Source organism: Megascapheus bottae, chromosome 19, assembly GCF_031878675.1.
Source record: "Megascapheus bottae isolate mThoBot1 chromosome 19, mThoBot2.hap1, whole genome shotgun sequence".
Taxonomy (NCBI): domain Eukaryota; kingdom Metazoa; phylum Chordata; class Mammalia; order Rodentia; family Geomyidae; genus Megascapheus; species Megascapheus bottae.
This window is the reverse complement of record NC_143527.1, coordinates 19,303,260-19,331,018: the sequence shown is the minus strand read 5'-3', so window position 1 is coordinate 19,331,018 and position 27,759 is coordinate 19,303,260. Positions and strand designations below refer to the sequence as shown.

Below are 27,759 nucleotides of genomic sequence, written 5' to 3'. Positions count from 1 at the left end.
AGCTGCAACTTCCCACAGCTTTCTGGATTCATTTCCCTTCTCATTCAGTCCAGCTATGTATCAAAGGCATCCCACTTAGCAGACATTATGGTTTAAGTCTTGACTGTAATTTAGAATCCTTAAGAGAGCTCTTAAAACATGCCCATGCCTGGGACCTTAACTTCCAGAAAAGTGACTCATTAGTTTGAGGTGTGTAGGGCTCAGTCACAAGTTAATTTTCAAAAGCTACGCAGATAACTGATGTCACTCCAGGGTGAGAGCCACGGGTCACTTTGCCTATCTAGATCAAATGGATGTAGTATAGAGACTTCACACTAACCTTCAGAGCCCCACCACCTAAGCCGTACACAGTTGGTTATGACTTCTTCTGAAGGTACCAGGATCTGACGTGAGATGTCTTGGGTGCAAAGTTTGAAGTTCTGACTCTTGGCCAAGAACTCTTGGCTAGGCTTTCCCCATAGAAGAGGAGAGGAGAAAGATGTCCACCTTGTATTTCTCACAAGTTTAGGATATAACTTCTTTGGAAAGATGAAGTTAAATAAAAAGCAAATTAGACTGGGTGCCAGTGCTCATGCTTATAATCCTAGCTAGTTAGAAAGCTGAAATATAAGGATCACACTTCAAAGTCAGCCCAGGAGTCTCTTAACTACAATTAACAACAAAAAGTCAGAAGTGGTAGTATAGCTCAAGTGGTAGAGTACCAGCCTTGATCAAAAAAGCTATTCAGATTTTTAACCTCTTCACACCTGCATTAGGTAAATGTCACTTTTCTATTTCTATTTACCCACCTACATTTTCACATTTGTTGACATAAAGGCATATACAGTATCATATCAATATTTATATTAATAGGATCTATTACTTGATTCTTTTTATCTTTTGTGTGTGTACACCAGTACTTTGGCTTGAACTGCAGGCAGGAGACACTTCACTTATTGCTTCTGGCTAGCACTACCATTTGAGCCATGCCCCCAATTCTGGCTTTTCACTGGTTAATTGAAGAGTCAATTTTGTTTGCAAGCATGGAAGAAATGAGAGGGAAGAATCTAAATATCCTGAGTCCTAGCTAATACTGTAAGACAAGAAAAGGTGTCTGACAGAGGAAGAGAAACAAACCTTTCCTTGCAAATGAAACAGAAAGAACAAACCAAAAACTGCCTTGGAACTAATATGTGGACTGATTCCTTGGCAGGACAGAAGATGACCATAGCAGCAACAATATTGGAATTTGTAACAATGTTTCACCAGTCCCATATTTACATTAGTACTAGTGGAAGGTGAATGGAATTAGAAAAAGTTTAATAAACTATGTACAGGACCTGTGAAGGGAAAAATATAGAACTCTCGATGGGAGAGAAATGTAAGGATAAATGGAGATATCAAGATGTCACTTCTTGCCAATTAGATCTATACTCAGTACAACTCTAATGAAAGTTCAACATATTGTTTTTATTAGTAGAAGCAAGAGAATAGCCAATTTGAGATTAAGAAGCAAGTGCGGGGGCCTAGTGGTCCAATGCTTGCCTGGCTTACACAAAGACCTGGGTTCGATTCCTCAGTACCACATACACAGAAAAAGCCAGAAGTGGTGCTGTGGCTCAAGTGGGAGAGCTCTAGGCTTGAGAAAACCCAAGACTGGCAAAAAAAAAAAAAAAAAAAAAAAAAAAAAGCAGCAAGTGTGAAGACAGACTCTACTCAAACTTTAAGACTTACTACGAAGCTATAAAAATTAAGAACAGTGTAGCCGGGTACTAGTGGCTCACACCCATAATCCTAGCTACTCAGGATGCTGAGACCTGAGGATCATGGTTCAAAGCCAGCTAGGGCAGAAAAGTCCTCAAGGGACTCTCATCTCCAATTAACCACTCAAAAACTGGAGAGGTTCAGGGACAGTGCCCAGGCTGAGTTCTTAGTAAACCATTTAGTTTGAAAAAAAAAAAAAATGGTAAGAAAGCTACTTGACAATGGGGGAAAAGGCACTTACTACAGATGCTTAGATGCTGACATCAATGATTCTTCAAACCCTACGCAAAATGAAAATAGGCACAAAGACAGTCTGTGATTCAATGCTTGGAACTGCTGCACATAAAGACAGAAAGTATGCTAGTGGCTGTTTAGTGCTAGGACGATGTGGTAGCTGTGAGAGTGGATAATGAGTGGTTTTTAGGGTACTGTAGACCATTCGACAGCATGTGGGCACACCTTGTAGGGACAAGTTAACTTGTTCCACTTCCAAAGACCTGAGACCAATAATGATTTGAGTTGGGTTTGCCCCTCTTATGAATAAGTTATATTGACAGTAATATTGCATAACTCAGTATGATATATTCAACCCATTTAGGTATTCCCCAGTACACAATCTAGATTTTCCTCAATTTTTATATATACAGTAGTGTGACTCAAGGGATCAATGTTCAATTTTGCTGTAACATCTGCTTGCACATTCCCATCTCCACCGTGCAGTCCTACCAGCCCCGCACGGACAACTTGCCTCTTAAGGTTGCTACAGGCTAGAAAAACTGAGCTGCCTTTACCCCAACTTCATGCTGTGTGTTCCCTGTATCTTCCATGGCAAACATGTACAGCCTCTTACTTTTCTCTATTGGTGAATGTCTGTTGTTCAGGTAATACATTTTCAATAGGCATTAAATTTCCACTTAGCATAATTCAAACGGAAATAACTATCCATCCTTTCTTCATTCAAGTATTTATTGGTCATCTACCATGTTAGGCTCTAAAATGCAAGTGAAATGTTATCACACCTGCCCCCATAGAGCTTACAATCTAGAAGTCAAGACACAGTAAACTCATACATACAATCATTGGTGTGGCAAAAACACCACAGAAGATATAAAGTGGGTGGCATGAAAGACACAGAAATCAAGAAACGCCTGTGGGTACAGTTTGGTGACACAGCACATGCCAACAGACCCTGAGGTGGAATGCCCAGCAACAAAAATATGACAAAAAGTAAAAATGAAACAGGATAGGGAAGGACTCTTTCAAAAGCAGTTAAAAGCTGGATTAAAAGCCAACTTCCCAAGGACTGTACTTACCCTCTCAAAATGTTTCTTCCATTTCTGAAATGGAGATAACCACAAAAACTTTGACAGCACTCATGACTGTTGATGTTCAAGAAAGTCTTCAATGCCTTTCTATTGTTTTATAAGGCCTCTCCTTGAGAGGCAGCCTGCTGACAGAGGCATTACAAGAGGGTAAAAGGCCTGCAACTAGCACCCCTGGAAATACATGGCACTCACTGAAAGCAGCAGGGCCTAGTAGGACCTCAGGTGACAGGCGAGTTTGTTACTCTAAAGCAGGAATAAGGTGACAAGACAGATGAACCCAGGCATGGCTGAGGAAGGCATGAACAAGCCAGTGGGAATGACTAGAACACATAGCATGGAGGCAAACAAAGGTGAAAATGGATGACAAAGGAAGCTTTAAATGACTGCAAGAGAAAACAGGAAAATTCTCAGTCATTCCCCTAACCTAAATGACTGACTACTCTGCCCCCATTCTGTGTAAATAGGTAGCTTATCATCAATCCAATAGTCAATAGCAGCTTCATTTCAGTCTAAAGCACAGACCCAGCCCTTACTTCTCTGATGAATCACATAATTTTGAGCCTTCTTTTAAAATGGCTCCCATCCACTCCTTTCTGATTACTGGTCATTAGCTGAAAGTATCATCTTCTCTATTCCAAGACTGGTATCACTTGAAGTATTTTTAAGTCAGAGGTCTTGAGACAGATGTGGGTCAGACCTCCCACACCCATTCTGTTTCATCATTTCTCACATGGGATACAACTTGCCTTTAAAAGGCTGATACAAGAGTCTTGTATTACTTGCAACTAGGTAAGAACTCCAGTTTTTAAAAAGCTGGATCATAAACCCTCTGAAGCCAGAGACAAGATCTCTTTTAACTACTAATTTATTCCATATACTGTACATACAAAAACACTGAACATTCCTTGAGCAACCAGTCTGATAGATGGTACAATGCAGACACTCTATTTTAAAACACTCTTTTAAACTTCACTAACACAAAATAAAGGAAGCTTTAAAATCCATTCATAAATAAAAAGCAGTGCTGAAAATAACAGGCCATGTCTATCAAGAAAATGCTATACTTTCAAAATCTGAATATAGCATGTTTTATTTCCCCATAGCAGCCCTTAGCACATCAAGAGTAAGATCCCACTGGCAAGATAAAATATGAAGTAAAAGAGGCAGAGCGTGGCCCTGTTTTGATAGCCTTACCACTTGTCCACTTTGAGTTGGACTGCCTTTGTCTCAGTAGATCCTAATGGCTTTAAGGAGCTCACAAAGGACAAATGGAGCCTACAAGAGGAAAAAGAGAGCCGGCTACTAGGGGCTGGCCCCAGGCACAAATAGCTTAAAACAGAACACAACACAAAATGTGGCCTGACAAAGAATACACAGGCTGCTTTGTAGTGCAGTGTCATAAGACTTAATGCATGTTTTAGTGTGTAAGAGAGCTGATGGCTGATGTGGAGGCTATGTGTACATATTACCCACATTTTACGACACTTAAGCATTTGTGCATTTTGGTGTTCAGGTGGAGAGTGGTTTTGGAACCAATCCCTCACAGATTAGGGACACAAGTATATATTTAAAATGGAGAAAACCTCAGAAAATGACTACCAATTATCTCCTCCTTTAGACCACTTTAGGGTCAAGAAAGGATGAAGATTCTAGTACAGATTCTAGCATGGACAAGTTATCTTTTTAGAAAATGCATTGCAACATGAAATAGCCCTCTCCTCAAAATGTGTGTGTGTGGGAACACTTTACATCAAAATAGCATCAACAATGAAAAGCTAGAGGAGTCCTTAAATTCTTTTCCACAAGTTTTATCATATGTGCGTACAATTGTAGCAAAAGAGATAATGAATCCTATTGCCCATCTCAGTAATTCCAAGCTACCCTACCACACGGACCCTGGGCTACTAAATAAAAGGTCAGACAAAGGTTTAAATGGCCACAGCTTTACATTTACTAAAATGAAGAGCTAGTAAATAATCATTATGATAGAGGCCAAGAGTGTGGCCTAGTGGTTTTGCCTAGCACACACCAAGACCCAGGTTTGATTACTCAGTATCACACACACAGAAAAAGCCGTAAGTGGTGCTGTGGCTCAAGTGGTAGAGTGCTAGCCTTCAGGAATGCCCAAGGACAGTGGTTAGGCCCTGAGTTCAAACCCCAGGACTGGCAAAAAAAAAAAAAAAAAAAGTCATTATGATAAACTTCATACAGAAAAATTCTTAGTAAAATAAGTACTAAAAGGCAAACCTGAGAATTAAAAGAATGTTTTATAGAAACCTTACCTAAAAGAACAAAGAAACAGTTCATTAGAAAAAAAAGATAAATGGGCTACGAAATGTTGAGTATCTCACACTGACTAACCTGAAGGCAATCAGTCTTAACTGCCTCTATTATACTCTATTTACCCTAAAATCTCCCATCTTCCTTTCTTTCAAAGCTGCTTTGATATTTAAATTAACCTCAACAGTTGCAGTTGACCAAGGGCAGATGTTGTGTATGTGTAACTTCTGGGCAGAAAAGGAAGTGAAATTTCTATAGTTGCTTACCTAGAGGCCAGAAAACTAGTGTGTAGACAGCATAGACAGCAGCCATTATACTGCTGGAAGTTATCAAAACAAAACCTTTTTTTTTTTTTTTTTTTTTTTGCCAGTCCTGGGGCTTGAACCCAAGGCCTGGGCACTGTGCTTAGACACTTTACTCAAGACTAGCATTCTGCCACTTGAGCCACAGTGCCACTTCTGGCTTTTTCTGTGTATGTGGTTCTGGGGAATCAAACTCAGGGTTTCGTGCATGCTAGGCAACCACGCGGCCACTAGGCCACGCTCCTGGCCCAACCTTCTATATTTCTTAATGAAGAAAGATCAAAATACAGGTTAGATGACTATAAATATTAACTGCAGTTCTTTCCCTTAAGTAAGACGCTCAAGATTAGAACTAGATGATTGGATCTAGGCAACAACCTACTTCTCTTTGTCATTACACTTGGTTAAGCAGAAGTCTGGGCAACAAATACACTAAATAAAAATAAGTAGCTATGTGAAGAAGGGATAATAATTTAACAATCTTGTTGTCATAGGGCCAAAGGCATAAAGTTTATCTGTAAAGATAACTAAAAAAGCTCCAACTTTTTAAGTTTAAACATCATTAGAGATTTAAAAAAAAATTTACATGTAATTTCAGTGTAAAGCACCAAAAGTGCACACTGAAACTGTTCATATAAAATATCAACAGAGAATGTTGAGCAGGGTAGTATAAGTCTTTAATCCCAACATTCAGGAGGCAAGAGAGGGCTTTGAGTTTGAGGTCAACTAGCAAGTTCAGCCTGAGCCACATAGCAAGACCTTTCCAAAAGAATAAATAAAATAAATAGCAACAATACATATCAAAAGTATAAAAGTACTGTTATCTACTGCAATAAGAATAAACTAATTTCTATCAATATATTAATTTACTTTATAAAACACTGTTGATAAAACTGGGAAAAAGGGAGACTCTGAGACTAATGGGTAACAAAATGGTAACTATACATCATTCTTTTATTAACAAATTATGCCACACAAATCAGATTACTTTATCTAATTACAGAGTTAACAGAAATTGCATCTGTACTTACGTACAGCAACGTAAAATTTTACTGGGAAGAAATTTGCTATCTTGACAAAGATTGTCACCCAGATTGGAATCACTAAAAGAATCCCACTTGGGATGTGTTGCATCCATCTTGAAATAATGTCCCTATTAAAAATAACTGGAAGTGGAAAACCCTCCCCTGGCACTTCTGTTTGAGAAATCAGCTAAATCAGACACTAAAAAAGATTTTACCTTTAAGCACACAAAGCTTTGAGATATAAAATCCACAAGAACTCAAAATGACTTAGGAAGTCAAATGGAGCAAAGTACAAAAGCTATATGAAAATTTCTCTAGAAGTCAAATCCAATTGAGGGATTCAAAAATCAAATGCTATAGAAAACTGATCTTCAAAGAACAGCACAGTTACAACAGCACTTTTAGGGAGACATGAAGTAAGACTTTGGATGCTATCTCACTTAAATCCAAACACTTATCTTTTGTGATTTGGGGAAAAAGAATGATCCTGATGCTGCCCCTAATCCCTTCCCAGTTTCTTTTCCTTAAATTTGAAAATCACTGCTGGACAGAAACTGCACTGACAAGATATATGATCACAGACATAAAATATGTGTCAGTGGCATCAAAACTTGAAAAGTTCCAGTAAGTACTGTATATTATAGTACTTTCTTCTAGAAAATGAGCAAATTAAGCTCAGAGGAAGAAACTGAACTTCGTTATCTTCATCTCCCATAAAACCCTTTGGCTGACTCCAAACTTATCACTTATTTCTGGACACTACGAATGAAGATTCTAACAAACATTCCAGTCATGTCTTACCTCAAAAATATTTTCAAGGCTGCACAGGTGTTTTTTTTCTTTTTAAAGAAGGCAAGCCTCACATTTATAGAAAACTAGAATGAAAATGTACAGTTACCAAAAATAACACATTATGTCAGGGCAGAATCTGCATAGTGTTGTTCTTAAACATAATCACTAATAAAGACCAGCAAAGTCCCAGCAATTCACTCTGCATACATTAGCAAACAGTGTCAACATGTCAATGACAACCAGAAAAAAAAAACGCAATCATTTTCTTTGATGTGATCATGAAGCATAGTGGACCCAAGCTCTGTCCACTTATCAAAACTTCACTGCTTCAACAAAATAGAGCAAATCTCTGTGGAAAGGACTCATTCAGCAAACATGATTTCTTTCCCCATATTTTTCCTTCACACTGTATTAAAGAGGAGTAGTTGTCATTCTAGGATCAGTGATTACATCTTTAAAAAGTTTAAAATTTTATGTACATAATTTTTATTGCTGTTTATTGTAACAAAAAATTAAAGTTGATTGGTAGAATCCATCCAGTAAAGTATGAAACAAATCCACTCTTCAAGAAGACACCATTATGGCTGAATGTATCTGATGCTCAACACAGGAGTAAGAAAAGTCATTTCAAGTCATTTGGTTCTTGCTGGAGTCATCTGTGTTCATCTCTCAGAAAGTGAAAGAATCCATTTGATGTTTCAATAAATATCAAATTGCCAAAACAAATAAACAAAAAGTTTCCATGGACCAAAGATCCAAGAAAGAACAGTTTTGATGAATGATTCCCAGAATCAAGTGAGTCCTCCTTTAGTCCAATGAGATGATGTCAGGAATAGTACTTCCACTGCTGGTTATGACCCCTGTCTCACTCCTGCTGCTGGATGAACTAACATGAGTACTGCTTTCATGGGGGCTGGTAGTGGTGACAGACGTACTGCTTGCTGTTAAGGGTGAGGTGAGACTATCCAAAAACATAGGAGGACAGTACTGCTTGAAACAAACAATGATGTGGATAAGGAAGAGGCTACTTGGTTTTATGTCAAGACTAGAAACTTAAGATATGCACAAGTGAGAGCCACATTGAAATCCCCCTAGGACTTTAAAATCTCAAATCGTTTTACCTTTGAGTAAAAGATGGCATAAATTTAACTACTTTATATTCTTCAATGAATGCAGTATACTTTTTAAGTCACTTAAAACGTATGTAATTTGATCATACTCAGAGGTAGAGGTACCAGTGATATCGACAATAACTAAACATTAAACATTAGCCCCATTTTTATGACTCAGACTTAAGCACAAAAATAATTTCTCAACTAAGCATATTTAGACAATGTTTGAATAAAATTATGGAATGACCAGCTGAATAACAGCATTGAACTCCTCTAGACATACATATATAAATAGTTATGGTTAATTATAATGTCAACATTCATTCTATACTACATAGTAATTAATTACTAGAAGATGCCTAGAATCCTATCATACCATCATAAAACTCTGGACTACACCTTAGAGAGCTATTATAATCTTCCTTGCAATGTTTGCTTTACATTTTGTTCCAGTGTTGGTATTTCATGTCCTCTTACCATCCTGGTGGCTGATCCTCAAAGAAGTACAAACTTGAATGTAATCTTCTAACACTAACCACGAGGGAGTCCAGTACTATGTGTTATTTTATATATCACCACAGAATATTTTACATGAGAAACAATGCCGCTGACTTTAGCGCAAGTGATATCTAATATACTGCAGAATATGTGATCGAGACTGAAGTTGCTTAAAACTATATCGCCTCCTAAAATGGTAATAGCAGCTTCAGTTAACTGTCAGAGGAGGAACGACTAAAGCTTAGGGTATATTTCACCCAAGTCTCTTAATCTTTTGAATATTTCATTGGTAAAAACAATCACACAGAAAAGAAGAGGATGCCTTCGGTCTTAAAACAACTTGTCAGTTTTCAAAAAAATTAGGGAGCTGGGAGCATGGCCTTGTGTTGGAATGTCTGCCTAGCATGCACGAAGCCATAGGGTCAATTCCTCGGTACACAGAAAAAAAATTAAAAACTTTCTTCAATCTCTGTATGTCCTATCTATGTATCTATGTAGCTAGCTAGCTATGTACCTATCTAGCATCTATTTGGGTAGATTCTGGGGTATTAATTAACTCAGGACTTTGAGTTTGCTAGGCAGGTGCTTTACTACTTCAGCCACTCCTCCAGAATGATTTTGCTCTGGTTAATTTGATACAGTATCACTTTCTGCCTTGGCCAGGCCATAATCCTCCAGCTTACACTCCCTGCTATAATCAGGACAATCAGTATGTAACACCACACAGAGCTCTGGCATTTTTGCAGGATTCTCCAGATGTCAACATCCCAAGTAGCTAAGATCACAGATATAATCCGCCACACTCAGTCGAAGTCGTTTTAACTAAAACCAAGGGGAAAACCTAGAAAAGTTCAGAAACTTTACTCATGCTACTTTTCACTCTATCTTTGACTAGGGAAAAAAAAAAAGGATACTAAATCCTACTGTCTTGCTCCCAATGGACTCATAACTCAATTCCTACATTTGTGTTTTGGCTAATTTGCTTTTAACTCTACATCCCCCTATGTATACTTCTACACAAACACAACTGGAATTGGAATTATGGAGCTCTATGGAGGTGAAGATGGAAAGTAAAGATTCTTTGGTAAATGGAAAGCACAAACTTAGCAACATATGAGCTGTCATTGTTCTAGCATTGCCCACATATATCCACAGTTTCTTTTAACCAGTACCAGGGTTTAAACAGTATGGAAACTTGCACTTGTTCAGATGGTACTGTATTCCTTGAGCCAAGCTTCCTGCTTGTTTCCCACCCCACCCCCCCCCCAAGCTTACTCTGGAGAGGGAATCATAGTCCTTTTTTCCTGGGCTTTCTTGAGCCTTAATCCTCTAGACTTCAGACTCCTGAGTAGCTAGGATTATTGGCACAAACCATCAACAAAAACTGATCATCTTTTATAAACATGAAGAATTTATATCCTAGAAAAGCAGATAACTGGTTCAAAATGTACTGACAAATGCTAAATTTCCTCGGTCTACGTAAGAACCTTGGGACAAATTTCCCATGTGGTCTGTGCAATCTGACACAAAACACAAAGAGGAGGTTCATACTAGACATGGAATTAGAGGATGGTGAACAGTCCATAGAGCAAGAAATGTGTGGCTTCTTCCTTCCTAGGTGCCACACCTGCTCTTCTGATATTTCTTCTCACTTTCTATTTTCTTTATTCATTATAGTTCTGCTGTAAAGTCTGACAATCAAGATTCATGCTCACTACACAGTCTAAGACTGTTGAGATATGTAAGCATTTATCTATGACAGAGAAAGCAGAGATACCAAAACTTTGAACGGAGAGCATCCCTAGTATAAATCTTTCCTTCAAACAATGGAGAAATAAGTGAGTCAAGTCTGTTTAAAGTTTCAATGGCTAACTTTCTAGATTTTATGTGTAAAAGGAAATTTTATAAATTTTCAAATTCTGGTGCTCAAGCACTGCTTCCATATATTTTTATCTCTTAGATGTTTATAATATCTGTTGACTATGTTCAGTAAAATGTAACTTAAAATTAGTTATTAAAGACAAAGGATTATCCGTTGAGGAGTTGTAACTTTTTTCCTCCAAAAATTAGGAGATTACTTATATAGTACTTCTTTCCTATCAATATATGTTATTGAGTCTACTGTCCTGATTTTATGCAACTGGTCATTTCTAGTTAGTATGATAAAACCAACAATAGATACAAATTAGTTGCTTAAATTCAGGATACATACCTGGGGATCAACTGGAATAAGGGAAAGAAAATCCAAACCTAAAACAAAAATTCTATGTTAATAGTTGCCTGATATTTTGGAGACTAGAATTATTTTCTCAAATCATTTTCTACCACAAATCACAAAATACTTGGAGGTCACTCTGCCATAGAGAAGTTCAATAGCCATGCTCAGATAATTAAATGTGTCTTGAAATCCCAAAGATGAATATATTCCCTGACCAAACAACTGGAAAAAACACCTCTCAGCAACTCAAAGTCAGTGGTCCAAAAATGCCCAGGAAAGGACAATAGTCAAGGCAAATGTTTTTCTTTGTCATTGAATACAATTGAGAAGCAGTGAAAATCATGATAATGATCTTCAGACCATTAAAAAAAAAACATACTTAGGCTCTTAAGATATTTCACATTTATTTTTCAGAAATACACACCACAGTGAGGTTCATCTAAAATGTCACTGTTTAAAACAGGTATCTATTTATTTGATAGCTCTCTGTTTCCATTGCCACATCAAGAGTAGTTAGTACACAGTGCAATGCTCTGCACAAAGCAAGCACTTGGTAACTTTCTGCTCACTAACAAGCTAAGGGGCAAAGGGATTCACAATACAATTCTCTAAACCAAAGACCTGGAATTCTACAATCATGTTTTAGAAGTAGGGTTGTGGAAAAGGTTACTCCCCCAAATCATTCTGAGGTATTAAAATAACAGTAAAAAATATTTTAGATATGAAAAGCCTGAAAACAAACTTCTAAGTCAGTCCCACTATACCTCCTTGTGTGTCAAATTATTTTAAAATATATTTTAAAAAAGATATCCGATACAGGTCCTTAAGACAGGACAGTATCTATTCAATACCATCAAAATCATGACATTTTATATTCTGGCATTCAATGTCATCCCAAATGCAACAATCACACAGAGTCAAAGTGTGGGTCTATACTGTTTTCAAAATAGTATGGAAGGTATTTGAAATGTTTAATAACCACTAAAAATAAAGTTAACTAAAAAATTTAAATTATACTTATTCCTTTATCTCTAAATGAAGGTATTTAAACTTCTATCAGTGATTTAAGTTGTAGCACCAATAATTTGCAAGAAATCACTGAAACAATTTCTAAAGCATTTTTAAAATGTTACTCTTCTATTTTATGTATAGCTGTGTTCTTGCTATAACAATTTGAGCCAATACCAGGCTAGGGAAATCACAATGCATTTTTCCAATGACTTGTTCATTATACTGATCAAATGAGACCACTTCTCTTCACTTCAATGATATTGCTCAGTAATAATTCTGCTTCTGAAGAGCACTTCAAAATTTGTGTAGACTTTAAAAACATTGAATATTTTATATAGTCATTATTTCCATTATTGACTAAGCCACACAAACTACCAGAATGTCAACTGGCTTATTTTTGTTTGGATTTAAATGACCTTTTCTTTTGTGCTAGCCCTGGGGCTTGAAATCAGGGCCTGGGTGCTATCCCTGAACTATTTTACTCAAGGTTAGTGCTCTCCACTGCTTGAATCAAAGCTCCACTTTGACTTTTCACAGACTTTCCTGCCTGCGTTTGGCTTCAAACCACGATCCTCAGATCTCAGCCTCCTGAGCAGCAAGGATGACAAGTATAAGCCACCAGTGCCAGGTCATTTGATTTTTTTAAAAGTTTCTTGGTTTTCTACATTCTGTGCTTTTAATGTTTACGCAGTCCATTTTAATAACTGAAACTACAGCAAACTAAAGTACTGACACCTCTGATGAAATAAGGTGTACTGAAATCAATCATTTCAATGTTCCTCTTATAAATGTTCAACTATTCTATTTCATAATTTTGAATAAATTTAAAGGTTTAATATAATATTCAAACTTTTGTATAACTCTATCACTTTAGGAACAGAGACTCTTCATGTTTAAATTATCTATATAATTATATCCAGATCATCACATGAATTCTCTTATGTGTGCCTATTCAGGAAAAATTTAAGTGACTTATTTGATTTGTATCTTCTGATAGAAACAGAAATATAGTGACTTACACAATGGCAAAATAAAATACCTACACATTTTTTGAAATTATAGTGGAAACTCTAGATTGTCTTCCAAGCATTACATAGGTGGTATCTCTATTTTAAAACCCCCAAAAGGTTTCTATGTGTGTATTTTTCAATGAAACCATTTTGTCTTCAGCATTCAACATGAAAAGTCTGATATACTTTGGACTTATTCTTCCCATCAGAAAACTTAATTATCATTGAAATCTTCAAAACTTACATATAATTTCACTAATACTGATTCAACTTTACTGCCTGCTTTTTAAGTTTAACAAAATGCTACTTCTTTATTGTATCTTGTTTCAATTGTAACATACCATATTAGTGAAATTTTTGCCTTCACAAGTACTGCATGGTTGAAAATCCTCTATTATTTTTAACTAAAAAGCAAGCTGTGTCAAAAATTCTGCTGGTACACTCTAATAAGTGTTTTTGTTCTGGTAACAGTGATAAAATTATAATTTTGGAATTTTAAATCCTTTATTAAGTGAAATGGACTCATTTTTCCCTCATTGAGGTCATACATTTTCTTTACTTATGCCAAGAATTTTCACAAAACATAACTGCTACATGATTAAATATGTAAAGGTTTAGCACTTTCAAATTTTAATGATACAACTTTTGAGCACCATTCGCACCTGACAATATGGCACTAGCAATAATAAGGCAGTCATAATTTTTTCTTGAAATAATCAAGCTGTTTTCCATTCCATAAATACAAATTATTTATTTTGTATTCATTGTTGCACAGTATCAGAAGATGTTCCAAGCTGCAGTTCATTATTAATATCATTTCTTCTTTGTTCTCCTGCAGATTCAGAAGATTCATATTTATGACGTTTAAAAGAAATGTTAAGAAATGGATTAAACTTTGTCATCTCCCCATTTTTGGTGTTCTATTTAATATTTTATTATAAAATTATTAATTCATCAATACCAAAACTCTATATGACTAAAAATTACACAAAAATAAATTCAAAGTATTAATTACAAAAGAGCACATTAACAATAAAACCAAAGTAAAAATTGGAATTATTTAGGTGTAGTAACTGCTATATAATTTATACTTGACAATATGCTGGAAGTTCTTCTCCTAAAAATATTGAACCTATTTAAATTTATGAATTGGTAAGAAAAGTTTCCAACACTATAATAAAAAATATTACTTTCTACTAATATTAAAAACTAGTATTATCAGGCCAGGAGTATGGCCTCGTGGTAGAGTGCTTGCCTAGCATGCATGAAGCCCTGGGTTCAATTCCTTGGTACCACATACAGAGAAAAAGCTGGAAGTGGTGCTGTGGCTCAAGTTGTAGAATGCTTGAGAAAGCTCAAGGACAGTGCCCAGGCCTGAGTTCAAGCCCCACGACTGGGGGGGGGGGGGGAGTATTAACACCAGCTTCAAATACATTTTATAAAATAGTTTTCTGGCCCGCATATATATGCATGTTCATTTTTTTAAAAGCAAAAGATCAGCAGGGCTTTAGTGGTTTCTGCCTATAAGTCTAGCTACTCAGGAGACTGAGATCTAAGGACCATCATTTGAAGCCAGTTTAGGCAGAAAAGTCCTTGAGATTCTTATCTCCAATTAACCAGTAAAAACCCCAAAAGCTGAGCTGTGGCTACTGGTAGAGTGCTTGTTTTGAGCAAAAAAGCTTAGGAATAGTGGCTGGCTCAAGCCCGAAGACTGGCAAAAAAAAAAAAAATCGAAAAAAATTATAAGTTGCCCCCAAACAGGACAAGCAGGACAATTTGTTAACTCGATCTATACTACTGCCTAAAAGCCAAGATCAAAAGGAAACAAATGCTTTTGGAATGCTTCTTTAAAGAACATATTAAGATAATAACAATCATTCTTCAAGCTAGTTAAGGTTAAAGTAACATATGACCTAAGAAATGATATTGAGTTTTCATTTTTGCTAAGGGCCAAAATCTCTCATCTATACCTGAGTATCAGCTCTTACACAGAACAAGTGCTTTTTAATTAGCAACTTTATGAAAAGAAAAAATATTATTTCCCAAATTACATATATAGAACATGTAGTTCTTAATACTTCTAAAATGTAATTTATATAAAAGATATCCCAAAATGCTAAGCTCTAGTCTTGAGAAACATGTAGTTGAGTCTACCATTATGGGTGGCAAAATTAGACCCAAACTATGTTAGCATACTCTGAAGTTCTTATGGGCTAGTAAGAATGATACAAGGGGGCCGGGAGTTTGGCCTAGTAGTTAAAGTGCTTGCCTAGCATGAACGAAAACCCGGGTTCGATTCCCTGGTACCACACCTATAGAAAAAAGCTGGATGTGGTACTGAAGCTCAAGTGGTAGAGCTCTAGCCTTGAGAAAGTCCAAGGACAGTGCTCAGGCCAGGACTGGCAAAAAATTAAAAAAAAAAAAAAAAAAAGAATAATATAAGGAAGTGTTCTCTCTAACCTATGAAAACTCTATTGTAATAATAAACCAAGGAAAGGTCTGGGTACAAATTCTCTACAAGGGAGAATCCTTTCAATGAAATTTTCCTATGTTCTGCATTTCTTTAATCAGAAATCTATAGACTACTCAGTAGTTAAAAATAACTGAATATGACATACTGACACTTTTACAAGAAGCCTTCAAATTTCTTTATTAATTCTAGTTCCAAAAAGAGAAAGAAAAATAAAACACATTCTCTACATACCTGGTAAATCTGATGACATGCTTGCTATTGGCGTGTGGTGGAATGGTACTGAGTAGTCTGTCAGTGAAGGTGGAATAGCAGCAGGATCAACCGAAGTCACACTGGGCACCCTTACAGAAGATGGCTGATACATGAGAACCCTGTTTTAAATAGCATGGGAAATTATAACAATCTGGCTGTCCGTTCATTGGAAAGAAGGGCTGAATCTCTCTGGGCATTCTTAGATGTATATTTACTCTCAATGAAATTCTAGGGCAGCCATTCCCTACGTAGTACTCCAAACTCTATTCCACGCAACAGTCTTCACTGTAACATGAATGAATCTGGGCTCTCAATAGCAACTGTGATTAAGAGCAAGTTGCCATTGGTGTTGGATTAAGTCATAATACATTATCAGTAGAAATACTTTATTAACATTTGTTGGTATTAGATAATTTATCTAGCAATTAAAACTAAAATAAGCGACTCCTAAAATAGGATTTAACTCAAGCAAGTGATACTACTCAGACTAGATCAACCAGAATTTCTTCAATTCTACTTGAAATGTGGTATTTTAAATCTTATATGGGAGATCGGAGCAAAACTGGGCATCTCAAACTAGCCAGTCTGATGGCAGTAGAAAGCAGTTAGCTATCTGGGAAAGATGGTCATTACTTAAGATATAATATCCAGAAATAAGGAAGCTACCTATTCTTATATAAGGAGATTTGTCTTTTTTGTTGGTGGTGGTGGTGGTGTTGGTCTTGGGGCTTGAACCCTGAGCTGTATAGCTCAAGGCTACAGTCTTACCCCAAGGCCTGGGCGTTGTCCCTAAGCTCTTCAGCTCAAGGCTACCACCCTACCCTGAGCCAAGCCCCACTTCCCATTTTCTAAAGGTCAACTGGAGATGAGTCTCTGGTCCTTTTGTGCTCAGGCTGGCTTTGAAGCTTGACCCTCAGATCTCAGCCTCCTGAGTAGCTAGGATTACAGGTATGAGCAACTGCACCCAGGCTAAGGAGGTTTGTCTTTGAAATTAGCTGTTCATGCTAACTAAAGATACAATTAAACATATAATACTGTCAGTATTATATAAAATATACAATATCTAAATAAAACCTAGTATTATCTGCAACTAGTATCACCAAAAAAGCCCAGGTTTAAGTAAAGAAATGATTCTGAATGCTTTCATTTAGCCTTTAACCTTTTCTGTATGTTGGAAATACTCTACAAGTGACTTAAGATATACATAATTCTATCATATATATATAACTAAGTAAATGTTATTGTACATTAAAAAAATTAGAAGTAGACCAAGAGACCAGAGATTAGTAAAAGCACAGACTCTAAGAATGAAAGAAAGTTTTCATAGGTCAAGAGAACCTTGTGGTGTGTTCTAAGACTACACTGTGAAAAAACACCTTAAATTAAACTCTGTGAAGTTTTTTCCTTAAGACTCAAATGGCTTTTTCCAGATGAATCGAGTAGATGACCAAAAGACTATCCACTTACCCATATTTTGCCCTGGAAAGGGTGGTAAAGGGAGGATAGTAAATTTTTATTGAGAAACTACTATGTATCTAGCATGCAGGCTAAAGTTTTTTCATATTGTGGAAACCTGACAATAATCTTGAGACAAACATTTAACCTCATTTTACAGACAAGAAATAGGCAGCACCAAGCAAGTTAGTTTTCAAGGAAGAGTATAACTGTGCAAGTGTTAGAAATAGAATCTGCTTTTTTATAAGACCCTTGACCCCAAACAGGTTCAAGAATAGCTAGTTCCTCAAACTCTCATTTCCTAGATATGTTCAGTAGTTTCTTCATCAAAATTTGCTTCCCTATAAACAATGGGCCAACTTGAAAATATTGCGATGAAACAAAAACAAAATGCTTCTATAGTGATGCAACTTCTCAGACATTTACAGATTCATCACAAGAAAAGTCCAAAAAAATGGTTTGAAAGTATAACAATAGTGAATTTGAAATGAACAAACCCTTTGGTTGGGCTGCTTTGTGTTTCTGACATAAAGATGCATTTCCTTTTAACAGGAGGGTCGTCATCTTCATCAGAAGAGCTTTCTAATGTTAGATCAATAACATCCACTTTCTTCTTGCTTGCTTCACTGGCTACAGTCACTGAACAAGGTTTACTGAGTACACTTGAACCTGGACACAGAGAAATGGGAAGAAAACAGAAACAAGGTATAATACAATAAACACTAGCCCTCGCTGTTTCAACAGTGTGACATTTCCACGATACATTTCTAGAAATGCCACATGCATGCTCTCTAATATAGAGGAAGACCAACTCCCTAACTCAGATGTCCATTAAATGCTTACCTGCAGAGACAGCAAGATTGAGAGATAGCCTCCTTCAGATAATGTTCTCAATTCTCACCAATACTATTGCTGGACCTGGGCAGATCTGCTGCTGCTCACACTCTCTTCCAGATTAGCAATAAGTGCACATACAAAACTCTGGGATCATAGAACTGGTCTCCAGATACAGGCATTTCCCACAGATTAGAATTTACTAACTCCATGGTAACAATTCTGCTTAAATTAAAGAATGTGCAAGTAAGAAATCTTACAAGTCAGAACTTGACAAAAATTTACCCTGAAGCCATGCACTGATGATCTACACCTATAATCCTAGCGACTTAGGAGGCAAATGCAGTTTAAAGCTAGCCAATTGAGGCAGATAAGTCTGAGAGACTGTTGTCCAATAAACCAACAAAAAGATGGAAGTGACAGTACAGGTCAAGTGGTAAAGGTAGTAAGCCATGAGGGAAAAAATGCCAAATGAGAAAAAGAGGCTAGGAGTTCAAGCACTAGTATTGACACACACACATACAAAAAAAAAGGTACCTTGATAAAGTGAAAAAGAAATTGCCAAAGTTAACTCAGACATTTATAAATTATCTATTCATTACAAGGTTCTTTTGCCCATGAGGACAATTACATACCATCTGTTAACTCAGATTTTCATAAAAATACATTATTCTTTGTATTATTTAATGGAAAATGAAAACTAGATAATGGAAAAGCAATAGCAACTAATTAAGTTATTTTCCATTTTTCAAAACCCTGATTCCTATACTCTGAACATTCCAATCACAGAATGAATAAATCCTTGATTTTTCTTTTACTCTAAAATCTATCATTACTTTTTAGAATTTTATAGAGCCAAGACAAAATCCTACGTAGCTGAGAGCTGGTAGCTGATGCTTTTCGGGAGCCTGAAATTTGAGGATTGGAAGCTAGCCTAGCCAAGTATGTTCTCGAGACTCTTATACCCAATTAACCAGCAAAAGAAACCAGAAGCTTGAGTTGTGACTCAATGGTAGAACAACAGCCTAAAGTGAAAAGGTATGGAACTGTGTCCAGGCCCCGAGTTCAAGTTCCAGTATCAGTGCATGCTCATGTGCATACATGCACGTGTATGCATGTACACACATGCACACGTAGTTAAGTATACTGAGTTAGGGACTTTCAACTTACCTATGAATTTCAAATAACCAAACTGCATTAAAGTTCTTCCACTTAGTGTACATGGGAAAAAGTGACCAAATGCTGAGTGTGCATGCTATGTATCCTTGTCAAAAGCAATGGAAAGAAACAACCCCATTGCCCTATTGATAACTAATCTATGATTACCTGACTTCATGTCTGTTAATGCATGATGCAACCAAACCTTACTACAACTCCATTCAAGAATCTGGCCAGATTATCTCAAAACAATTATGAAGGCCAATATAAATGTTTTTTCTAGCTTTTAATTCTGTAACACAGCATGTTCAGATTATTTTAGGTCACTCATTTACATATGAAACAGACATTGTAAGAGGGATGTGTTGTTGTATACTACAGCACATTTCTCAAGGAAAGAATAAAAAGAATCTAGGGGCAAAGTATTATGTACAAGTGATGAAAATATAAAGTGAGCAAATTCAACTCCAAAAGTAATTCAATGATACTGTTGCAGTAGTCTCATTGATTATAGTCCCTACTGCCAGTCTGCACATACTTTCTATTTTTGCGCATGGTGGGCTAGATACTTTCATAGCTTCTTTCTTCGGTCTCATTGGACACCAAGAGCCGTCTTCTTGGAATTTGATCTCATCCACATCTGAACAGTCACTGAGAATTTCCATAAAAAGCCTGTAAACCAATTAATAAAGACTTGGCATCACTGTATTTATAAAAGATAATATAGTATACATTGAAAAAAAGGAATGCTGATTTTTTTTAACACATCGATTTTATACTTTATAAAAACAAATTATGCCCTCTTCTTCCTAAGACGCTAGTTTGTGTACTCTACAACTCAGCTAACTGCCCAGATAGGTTTTAATCCTACAAAAGGCACAAGAAGTAGTGAGCCGGGAGTGTGGCCCAGTGGTAGAGTGCTTGCCTAGCACGCATGAGGATCGGGATACGAGTCCCTGCTACCACATACATGGAAAAAGTCAGAAGTGGTGCTGTGACTCAAGTGGTAGAGCTCTAGCCTTGAAAAAGCCCAAGGCCAGTGCTCAGGCCCTGAGTTCAAGCACCAGTACTGGCAAAAAAAAAAAAAAAAAAGTGTGGGGCCGGGAGTTTGGCCTAGTGGTAGTGTGCTTGCCTAGCATGCACACAGACCCAGGTTCGATTCTTTGGTACCACATACGTTGAAAAAAGCCAGAAGTGGTGTTGTGGATCAAGTGGTAGAGCTCTGGCCTTGAGAAAGTCTAAGGACAGTGCTCAGGCCCTGAGTTCAAGGCCCAGAACTGAACTGGCAAAAAAAAAAAAAAAAAAGTGAAGTGACTTACTAGGTTATCAGCTACGATGTCAATGACTAAAACAGAAAGACACCTGAAGCCTCTTAGCTAAGACTGGAAGATAAGAATCCAACATGGCACTTAAAACAAGAATAGACAAAGATTATTACGCAATATACTCATAAGCTTTGATATCAGAAACAAAGAACAGAGGGATAAGGGAAGGAGAAAAGAATATAAAAAGGTCCAATAAATTTAAAATAATACAGATTATTTTTTATGACCAATATGAAACTACTTTTAAGCCAGTTTCAGAATATCTAGAAAATCTAGGGGCCAGGAGTTTGGCCTAGTGGTAGAATGCTTGCCTACCATGCACAAAGACCAGGGTTCAATTCCTCTGTACCACGGAAGTGGTGCTGAGGCTCAAGTGGTAGAGCTCTAGCCTTGAGAAAATCCAAGGACAGTGTTCAGGCCCTGAGCTCAAGGACCAGGATTGCCCCCCCTCCCCCCAAAAAAAGAATATCCAGAAAAATCTCAATATTTGGAAACAAGAGACAAAATGAAAATGAAGCCTACTACTCGGAAGAAAACTAAACTGAAAATACAATAAAATGTGCAGACTGTAGCAAAAATAGTAGTAGAAAATTGGTACCATAGCCAGGCTCACGCCTATAATCCTGGCTACTTAGGAGACTGAGATCTGAGGATCAAGGTTCAAAGCTAGCCCATGCACAAAAGGACCTGAGACTCATCTCAAATTAACCTCTAGAAAATGGGAAATGGGGCTTAGCTCAAGAGTAGGGCATTGAGCTTAAGAGTTCAAGGACAGCTCCCAGGCAGAGTATAAGCTCCATGACTTGAAAAAAAAATTAGTATCATATGTCTTCATGAACTAGAAGGTTTTGAACCAGTAACTTTATAAAGTGAGGAAAAGCACAAATTAAAGTTTGTCAGCAAACTTAATGAGGCAACAGAAAAGAACAAAAATAAAACGGGAAAAAAAAATCAATGAAATTGAAAAGCTAGTTTAGTGAACAAATAGTAAAAACCAACAAACTTCTAGTTACTTAAGTTCACTCAAAAGTTCACCCAAGAGAGGAGGAGGAATAGATCAAACCAATCTGTTGTTTTTCCCAACTAGAAAGTCAACATAGAAGACAAGATGTGACAGGTAAATCCAGTGAAAACACTAAGAAGTGGTTAACATACATGTTGCATAGTAAAACAGCTAATACCCAGGTGGCATAACAATAATGGAATCTAAAAGACATACAATTTCTTTCAATTGGCATTTTTAACAACTTATCTTAAGGAGAACACCACAGGCATACACAAAAGCATATCTTCAAAAACGTTACTATCACAATGCAATTTGAGAAAAAGTAAATCAACAGTATGGGATGTCTACCCTGAAATATGGAGGGCAAAGACACATGAGACATATGCAATTTCCTGACAATTCAAAAGAATTCTACCAATAGAAAAATGTGTATTACATATACTTTGAGAGAATGTGGAAAAATTGTGGCAGATGGTTAATAACTAATGCATCTGGATCCACATTACACTGGAAAAGCATTGTGCTATTCTTGCAACTTCTCTGTAAGTTTAAAATTACTTCAAAATAAGCTAAAAGTATTAAAGTTCTATTTACTCCTTACTGCCATTTGTTCTTTCCAGTGTAGTGTTCTTCAAAAACTTTCCTTTTTGGAGGAAGACAAGCCAGTACTAGGGTTTGAACTCAGGGCCTTAAATTTGTCAGACAGATACTTCTTCAGCCATGCCCTAGCCCCTTTTGTATTCATTCTCATTCAGATGGGGTCTTTCATTTTTGCTTGGATGGGCCTGGGTCATGACTCCCCTATTTATACTTCCTGGTAGGAGCTAAAAGGAGAGCTGGAAGAAGGCACCCAGTTAAAACTTGAAGTGACAGATGGAGGAAGGCAAGGAACAGTTGATGGAAGACATGACACTGATCAAAATGTACTGTATATATAAATGGACGTGATAAATTGAAACTACTTTGTATAACTATTTAAATAAAAAGCAAAATACGCCATATAAAGTCTCTTTTAAACACCTAGACTTTGACTACAAAATCATATATATATATATATATACAAATTTAAATGATTTCAATCTTTTCAATATGTCAATAAAGTAAACATCACCGGATAGGACTAATGATTGTTTCATGAATTTATTTTCTAAATATTGAAGTGATTTATGGATAACAATCTTTTTTACAGTATCAACTTACAGGGCCGGGAGTTTGGCCTAGTGGTAGAGTGCTTGCCTAGCATGCACAAAGACCCGGGTTTAATTCCTCAGCACCACATACATAGAAAAAAGTTGGAAGTGGTACTGTGGCTCAAGGGTAGAGCTCTAGCCTTAAGAAGAAAAAAAAAAAAAAAGTCCAAGGACAGTGCTCAGGCCCTGAGTTCAGGGCCCCACAACCAGCCCCCCCCCCTCCTCCAAAAAAAGGGCCAGGAGTTTGGCCTAGTGGTAGGGTGCTTGCCTAGAATGCAACACTGAACAAGTATAAAGACAAAAGAACCACTAACCACTGTTTGAAAATAAGACAGATAATTAAGTATAAAACAGAAAATACATAAAACATCTGGACTTCATGCTAGAGTAAAATTTACATTAGGAGCTAATAAACACAGAGTTAGTAACTGCAAGTTACACTACCTAGGCTAGGGGTGTGATTCTCAGTACTAGAAAAGGGGTAGGGAGTGTGCTTACCCATCTAATATCAGACTCTCATAGGCAGCTTTTTTGTCACACACAGGACAAATCCAGGTGGGCTTCTTCTCATTCATTTGTAGGTAAAGGGCAGCATCAAAACACTGGAGATGTGTACAAGTCACTGCGCGGCATGGGATTGTCAGCCTCATTTTTCCTAACTACACGATAGGGAACACAACACAGAATCTAGTTTAAACAAAGATAGCCTCACAGGATCCAGAAATTCTCCTAACTTTCTGAAGAAAGAAAACCAAGACTTATTCCTGCCAAGATTTTTAAAAATTCATTTTCAGGAGCCGGGAGTTTGGCCTAGTTGGTAGAGTGCTTGTCTAGCATGCACAAAGACCTGGGTTCAATTCCTCCGTACCACAGACATAGAAAAAAGCCAGAAGTGGTGCTGAGGCTCAAGTGGTAGAGCGCCAGCTTTGAGAAAGCCTAAGGACAGAGCTCAGGCCTTGAGCTCAAGCCCAGGACTGGCAAAAAAAAAAAAAGTTCATTTGACTATCCTATGGCTTTTCAAGTATCAGTTTGGTTTTTTTGAAGTAAGTCAGAGGTGGCTTACATGTAATGAAAACAAGACTCAATTGCACTGGTAAGGAAAATATTCGTTCAAAGGCTGGGAGTTTTGCCTAGTGGTAGAATGCTTGCCTGGGTTTGATTCCTTGGTACCACATACACAGAAAAGGCCAGAGGTGTTTCTGTGGCTCACGTATTATGACCACTAGCTTTGAGAAACCTCAAGGACAGTGCCCATGCCCAGAGCTCAAGCCCTAGGACCAACCAAAAAACAAAAAGCAAAAAAAATACTCTTTCATAAATATTATAATAAATCCAACGTATATTTAACAAAGTATTTTTCAACAAATAGTAGTGCAGTGTCCTTTACACAGAATCCTATATCTGCCACATAACTTAGTGACTATTATTCACAAACCAGTACATAAAAAGCTAGCTTTAGAAAGGGTATCAATGTATGTGAATTAATGCACCTTCTATCTGGCAAATATCATGTAACCCTTTTATTAATTACAATAAAAAATATTTTTTAAAAAGCTAGCTTTATTCAAAAGCCTAATAGCTTAAGCTGAATCAATATACTGGTAATAGACATGTATGTACTTCATTTCCAATATTTCATCACTATAATCAATGCTTTAATTAGTACCTACAAGTAAAATTGTTGAAGGAAAAAGATACCTAGTCTTGTGCTGCTGTGCTTTTAATTTCATTAGTAGTAAAGCCTCTCTGGACTTTCAAGAGTGACCTGTGTTTCTAAAAACTGTCAATTCATAACGTTTACTCCCTTTCCACTTGTCCATTGACCAACAATAAAACAAAACAAAACTAAGGGAAAAAAAACCCTACAAATTAGCAATACAACTGATGTATTCAATATCATATACTTACTTTTTTTTTTTTTGATGGGTCATGGGACTTGAACTCTGGTCCAAGGAGCTGTCCTTAAGCATTTCAGCGCAAGACTACAGCCCTACCCTTTGGGCCACAGGGCCACTTCCGGTTTTCTGATAGTTAACTGGAGATAACAGTCTCAGGGAGTTTTTATTTAGTGCCAGGGCTGGCTCTGAACAGGATCCTCAGATCTCTGCCTCCTGATTAGCTAGGATTACAGGTGTGAGCTACCCCGCCCTGCTCCATAAACATTCTTTTCAAAGAAGCCAACAATATATATTTATTAGCTGTGTATCACGAATGTAATTATTATGAGATTATTCTCAACATATGTATTATTGGTACTTAATATAATAGCCTTTTAGGTTATCTCTTTGTCACTGCCTGAAAAATACAATAAACTATGATTACTCAAAGATTCCCAAATGGGGGGGAAAAAACCCTTAAGTTCAGAATTCTACGAAAATGTATCCTTCATCCTAGTCCTACTTCTGTTGGAAATTGGTAATTTGTAAAATGTACAACTAACTAGAATGTTTTAGGCACTTTACTTACAGGGCACATCAAGGACACTCGAAGACTAGTAGTAGCAATTTCACTATCAGGATCTGCTGTAAGTTTTTCTTTAACTTTAAAAAGAGAAGCAAAATGTAACAACTTTAAATATTAATGGTAACATAGGGGCACAATTATAGAAATACATCCTATTTCAAAATGTCCAATTGTCCTTCAAAAAGATTTAAAAATACAAAATGTTAAATATTCACGTACTGAACTAGACAATATTCCCTGTATTTGAAATTCGGAACATGCAAAGTACAGATCATAAATTTAACTGAATTTTTACTATTTCTCTCTAAAAAAGAAGAGCTACAAAACTGGTTGATTTGAACATTTCAGAACAAAATAATTAGGAGATGAACACAATAGAAGTACCGAGCTTTAATTCTTTTCTAACAAATGCTCATTACTATTTTTACTAAGTTACTAGTTCTTTCTAATAATTATTAAATTCAGAAACAGCAGTCTATTTCCTTTGATACTTTAAACTACTGCATACATGATAGTGTCCATTTATTTCAGCAGACAATATATACAAGTTACTCTGCATACAAGCTAAGTTAATATAACAGAAATGCAATAAATATCACAAATATTTAATATGTATCTAAAAATTTGGTCTCCTTGCCCCTACAGCATCTTATATGTTCACTATTAAAAGTATTACTTACTCAGTGCTCTAGAATGGTCAGGATTCCTAATACCTTTCATTTTTAATCTCTGCAGTAACATGGCTGATGTAAGCTGACGTACAAGATATACAGACATGGAGTAATTCTGAAAAAAAAAAAATTCTCTATGTTAAAGACAAGATAATGTCCTGTTTAAAAACCCAATCACCTAGATTCCCTCCTTGAACACTTGTTTGTTAAACTTGTCATTTAAAATATGATGTAAAAATCAACATTAATAAATTCTTTAATAAAAAAAAAAACAATCACCTAAGAAACTGCTTTTGTTTTGTTTTCTATTGTATTTATCGGGATAATGTATAGAGGGGTTACAATTACATTTGTCAGGTAATGGGTACATTACTACTCGATCCTTGATACCCATTCCCTTCTCAGGTTTTTGTCCCCTTTTTCCTACCTTCATTCCCTTCCATTCATCTTGTTTTCCCTCTTCCCTATTTCAAATAAACATATATATAATAACTCTAGGATATGAAAATGACGTTTATTCTTTATGATTGTTGTCCTTAATGTACTATGTGAAGTTATTTCTTTTCTCTTTTTTTCCATTTATGGTTAGTTTCATGTGGTTACTGTACCTGACTTTGTTTGCATGTTTATTTGAAAAAACTGGTTTCTAAAAATAATATTCAAAATAATTTTTGCAGGAGGGCCAATGGGATGGTAAAATCAAGTGGCTCTTTTCAAGAAAATAATGAATTCATAGTAATAAAGGACTTTCTCAATCACTATCTACTGGTTTGGGAAATAGCTTCCATCAGTGGTTTTTAAACTATGCTTATAACAGGAGCCACCATGAGAATGTACTCTTCTACATCCACTTCCAGCCAAACTCTTGCTTTGATCCACTTATGTAACAAGGATCTCATACTTTTATTTACAAGAGGGTTTCACTGCAGAAACCCTCCAAGCCCAGAGTGACAAAGTTCTAATTCTACAAGAAAAGAACACATTACATGGCATATAGTAGCAAATCACTCAAAGACCGTATCATTTTTTTTCTCAGAAAAGCTCTGACAAACTAATTCTACTTCCTAAGTGGGCATTTTAATAGAAAAGAGCTCCTAGTATAATATGGAACATCCATGAAGAAATACAACCAAAAGTCAAGGCCAGAAAATAACAACATCCAGTTCCATACCTAACAGATCTGGCACAAAGGAATCTGTTAGTTATCATGAGATGAAATGTATCTTGAAAATAACCAACATAGAACAGTTCTAGAGGCATGTCTCAAGTGGTAGAATGCTAGAGGCATGTCTCAAGTGGTAGAATGCCTACCAAACATGAGGTATTAAGTTCAAACTATAACCACGTGTGCATACGTACACGTGTACACGTACATACGTACACACACACACACATGCACATAATGAATAAAACAAAAAGTCTATAAATACATGTCTCTATTTTTCCATCTACAAAACAATAGCTTTTCTTTTTTCCATGGTCTAATGTTTCAATTCAGGGTCTTGTGCTTGTTAGTCAGGCCCTCTATCACCTGAGCTACCCCTCTCAGGTCTTCGGTGGGATTTTATTTTCAATGTTTTGGCTAGGCCAGCATAAACCACCACCTTAGAATAGAG

The 27,759-nt window shown here is 36.5% G+C and overlaps 1 protein-coding gene across 6 annotated transcripts in view; it reads right to left on the bottom strand.

The window, feature by feature from the left end:
- Positions 1-7,929: 7,929 nt before the first annotated feature.
- Pias2 (protein inhibitor of activated STAT 2) overlaps positions 7,930-27,759 on the bottom strand; it is a 55,701-nt gene continuing 35,871 nt past the window's right edge. For 3 of the 6 annotated variants that reach the window (XM_090353158.1, XM_090353154.1, XM_090353155.1), the window contains 8 exons: positions 26,153-26,258; positions 25,476-25,549; positions 23,508-23,668; positions 20,027-20,160; positions 17,994-18,165; positions 16,021-16,160; positions 11,290-11,327; positions 7,930-8,457 (listed from right to left, as the gene is read on the bottom strand). In XM_090353158.1, coding sequence (XP_090209284.1) covers positions 8,275-8,457; positions 11,290-11,327; positions 16,021-16,160; positions 17,994-18,165; positions 20,027-20,160; positions 23,508-23,668; positions 25,476-25,549; positions 26,153-26,258 — 1,008 coding nt within the window. In that variant the 3' untranslated portion in view covers positions 7,930-8,274. Of the gene's footprint in view, positions 8,458-11,289; positions 11,328-14,040; positions 14,149-16,020; positions 16,161-17,993; positions 18,166-20,026; positions 20,161-23,507; positions 23,669-25,475; positions 25,550-26,152; positions 26,259-27,759 lie in introns of those variants that run through there. The other 3 variants (XM_090353153.1, XM_090353156.1, XM_090353157.1) reach the window with 3 other exon arrangements.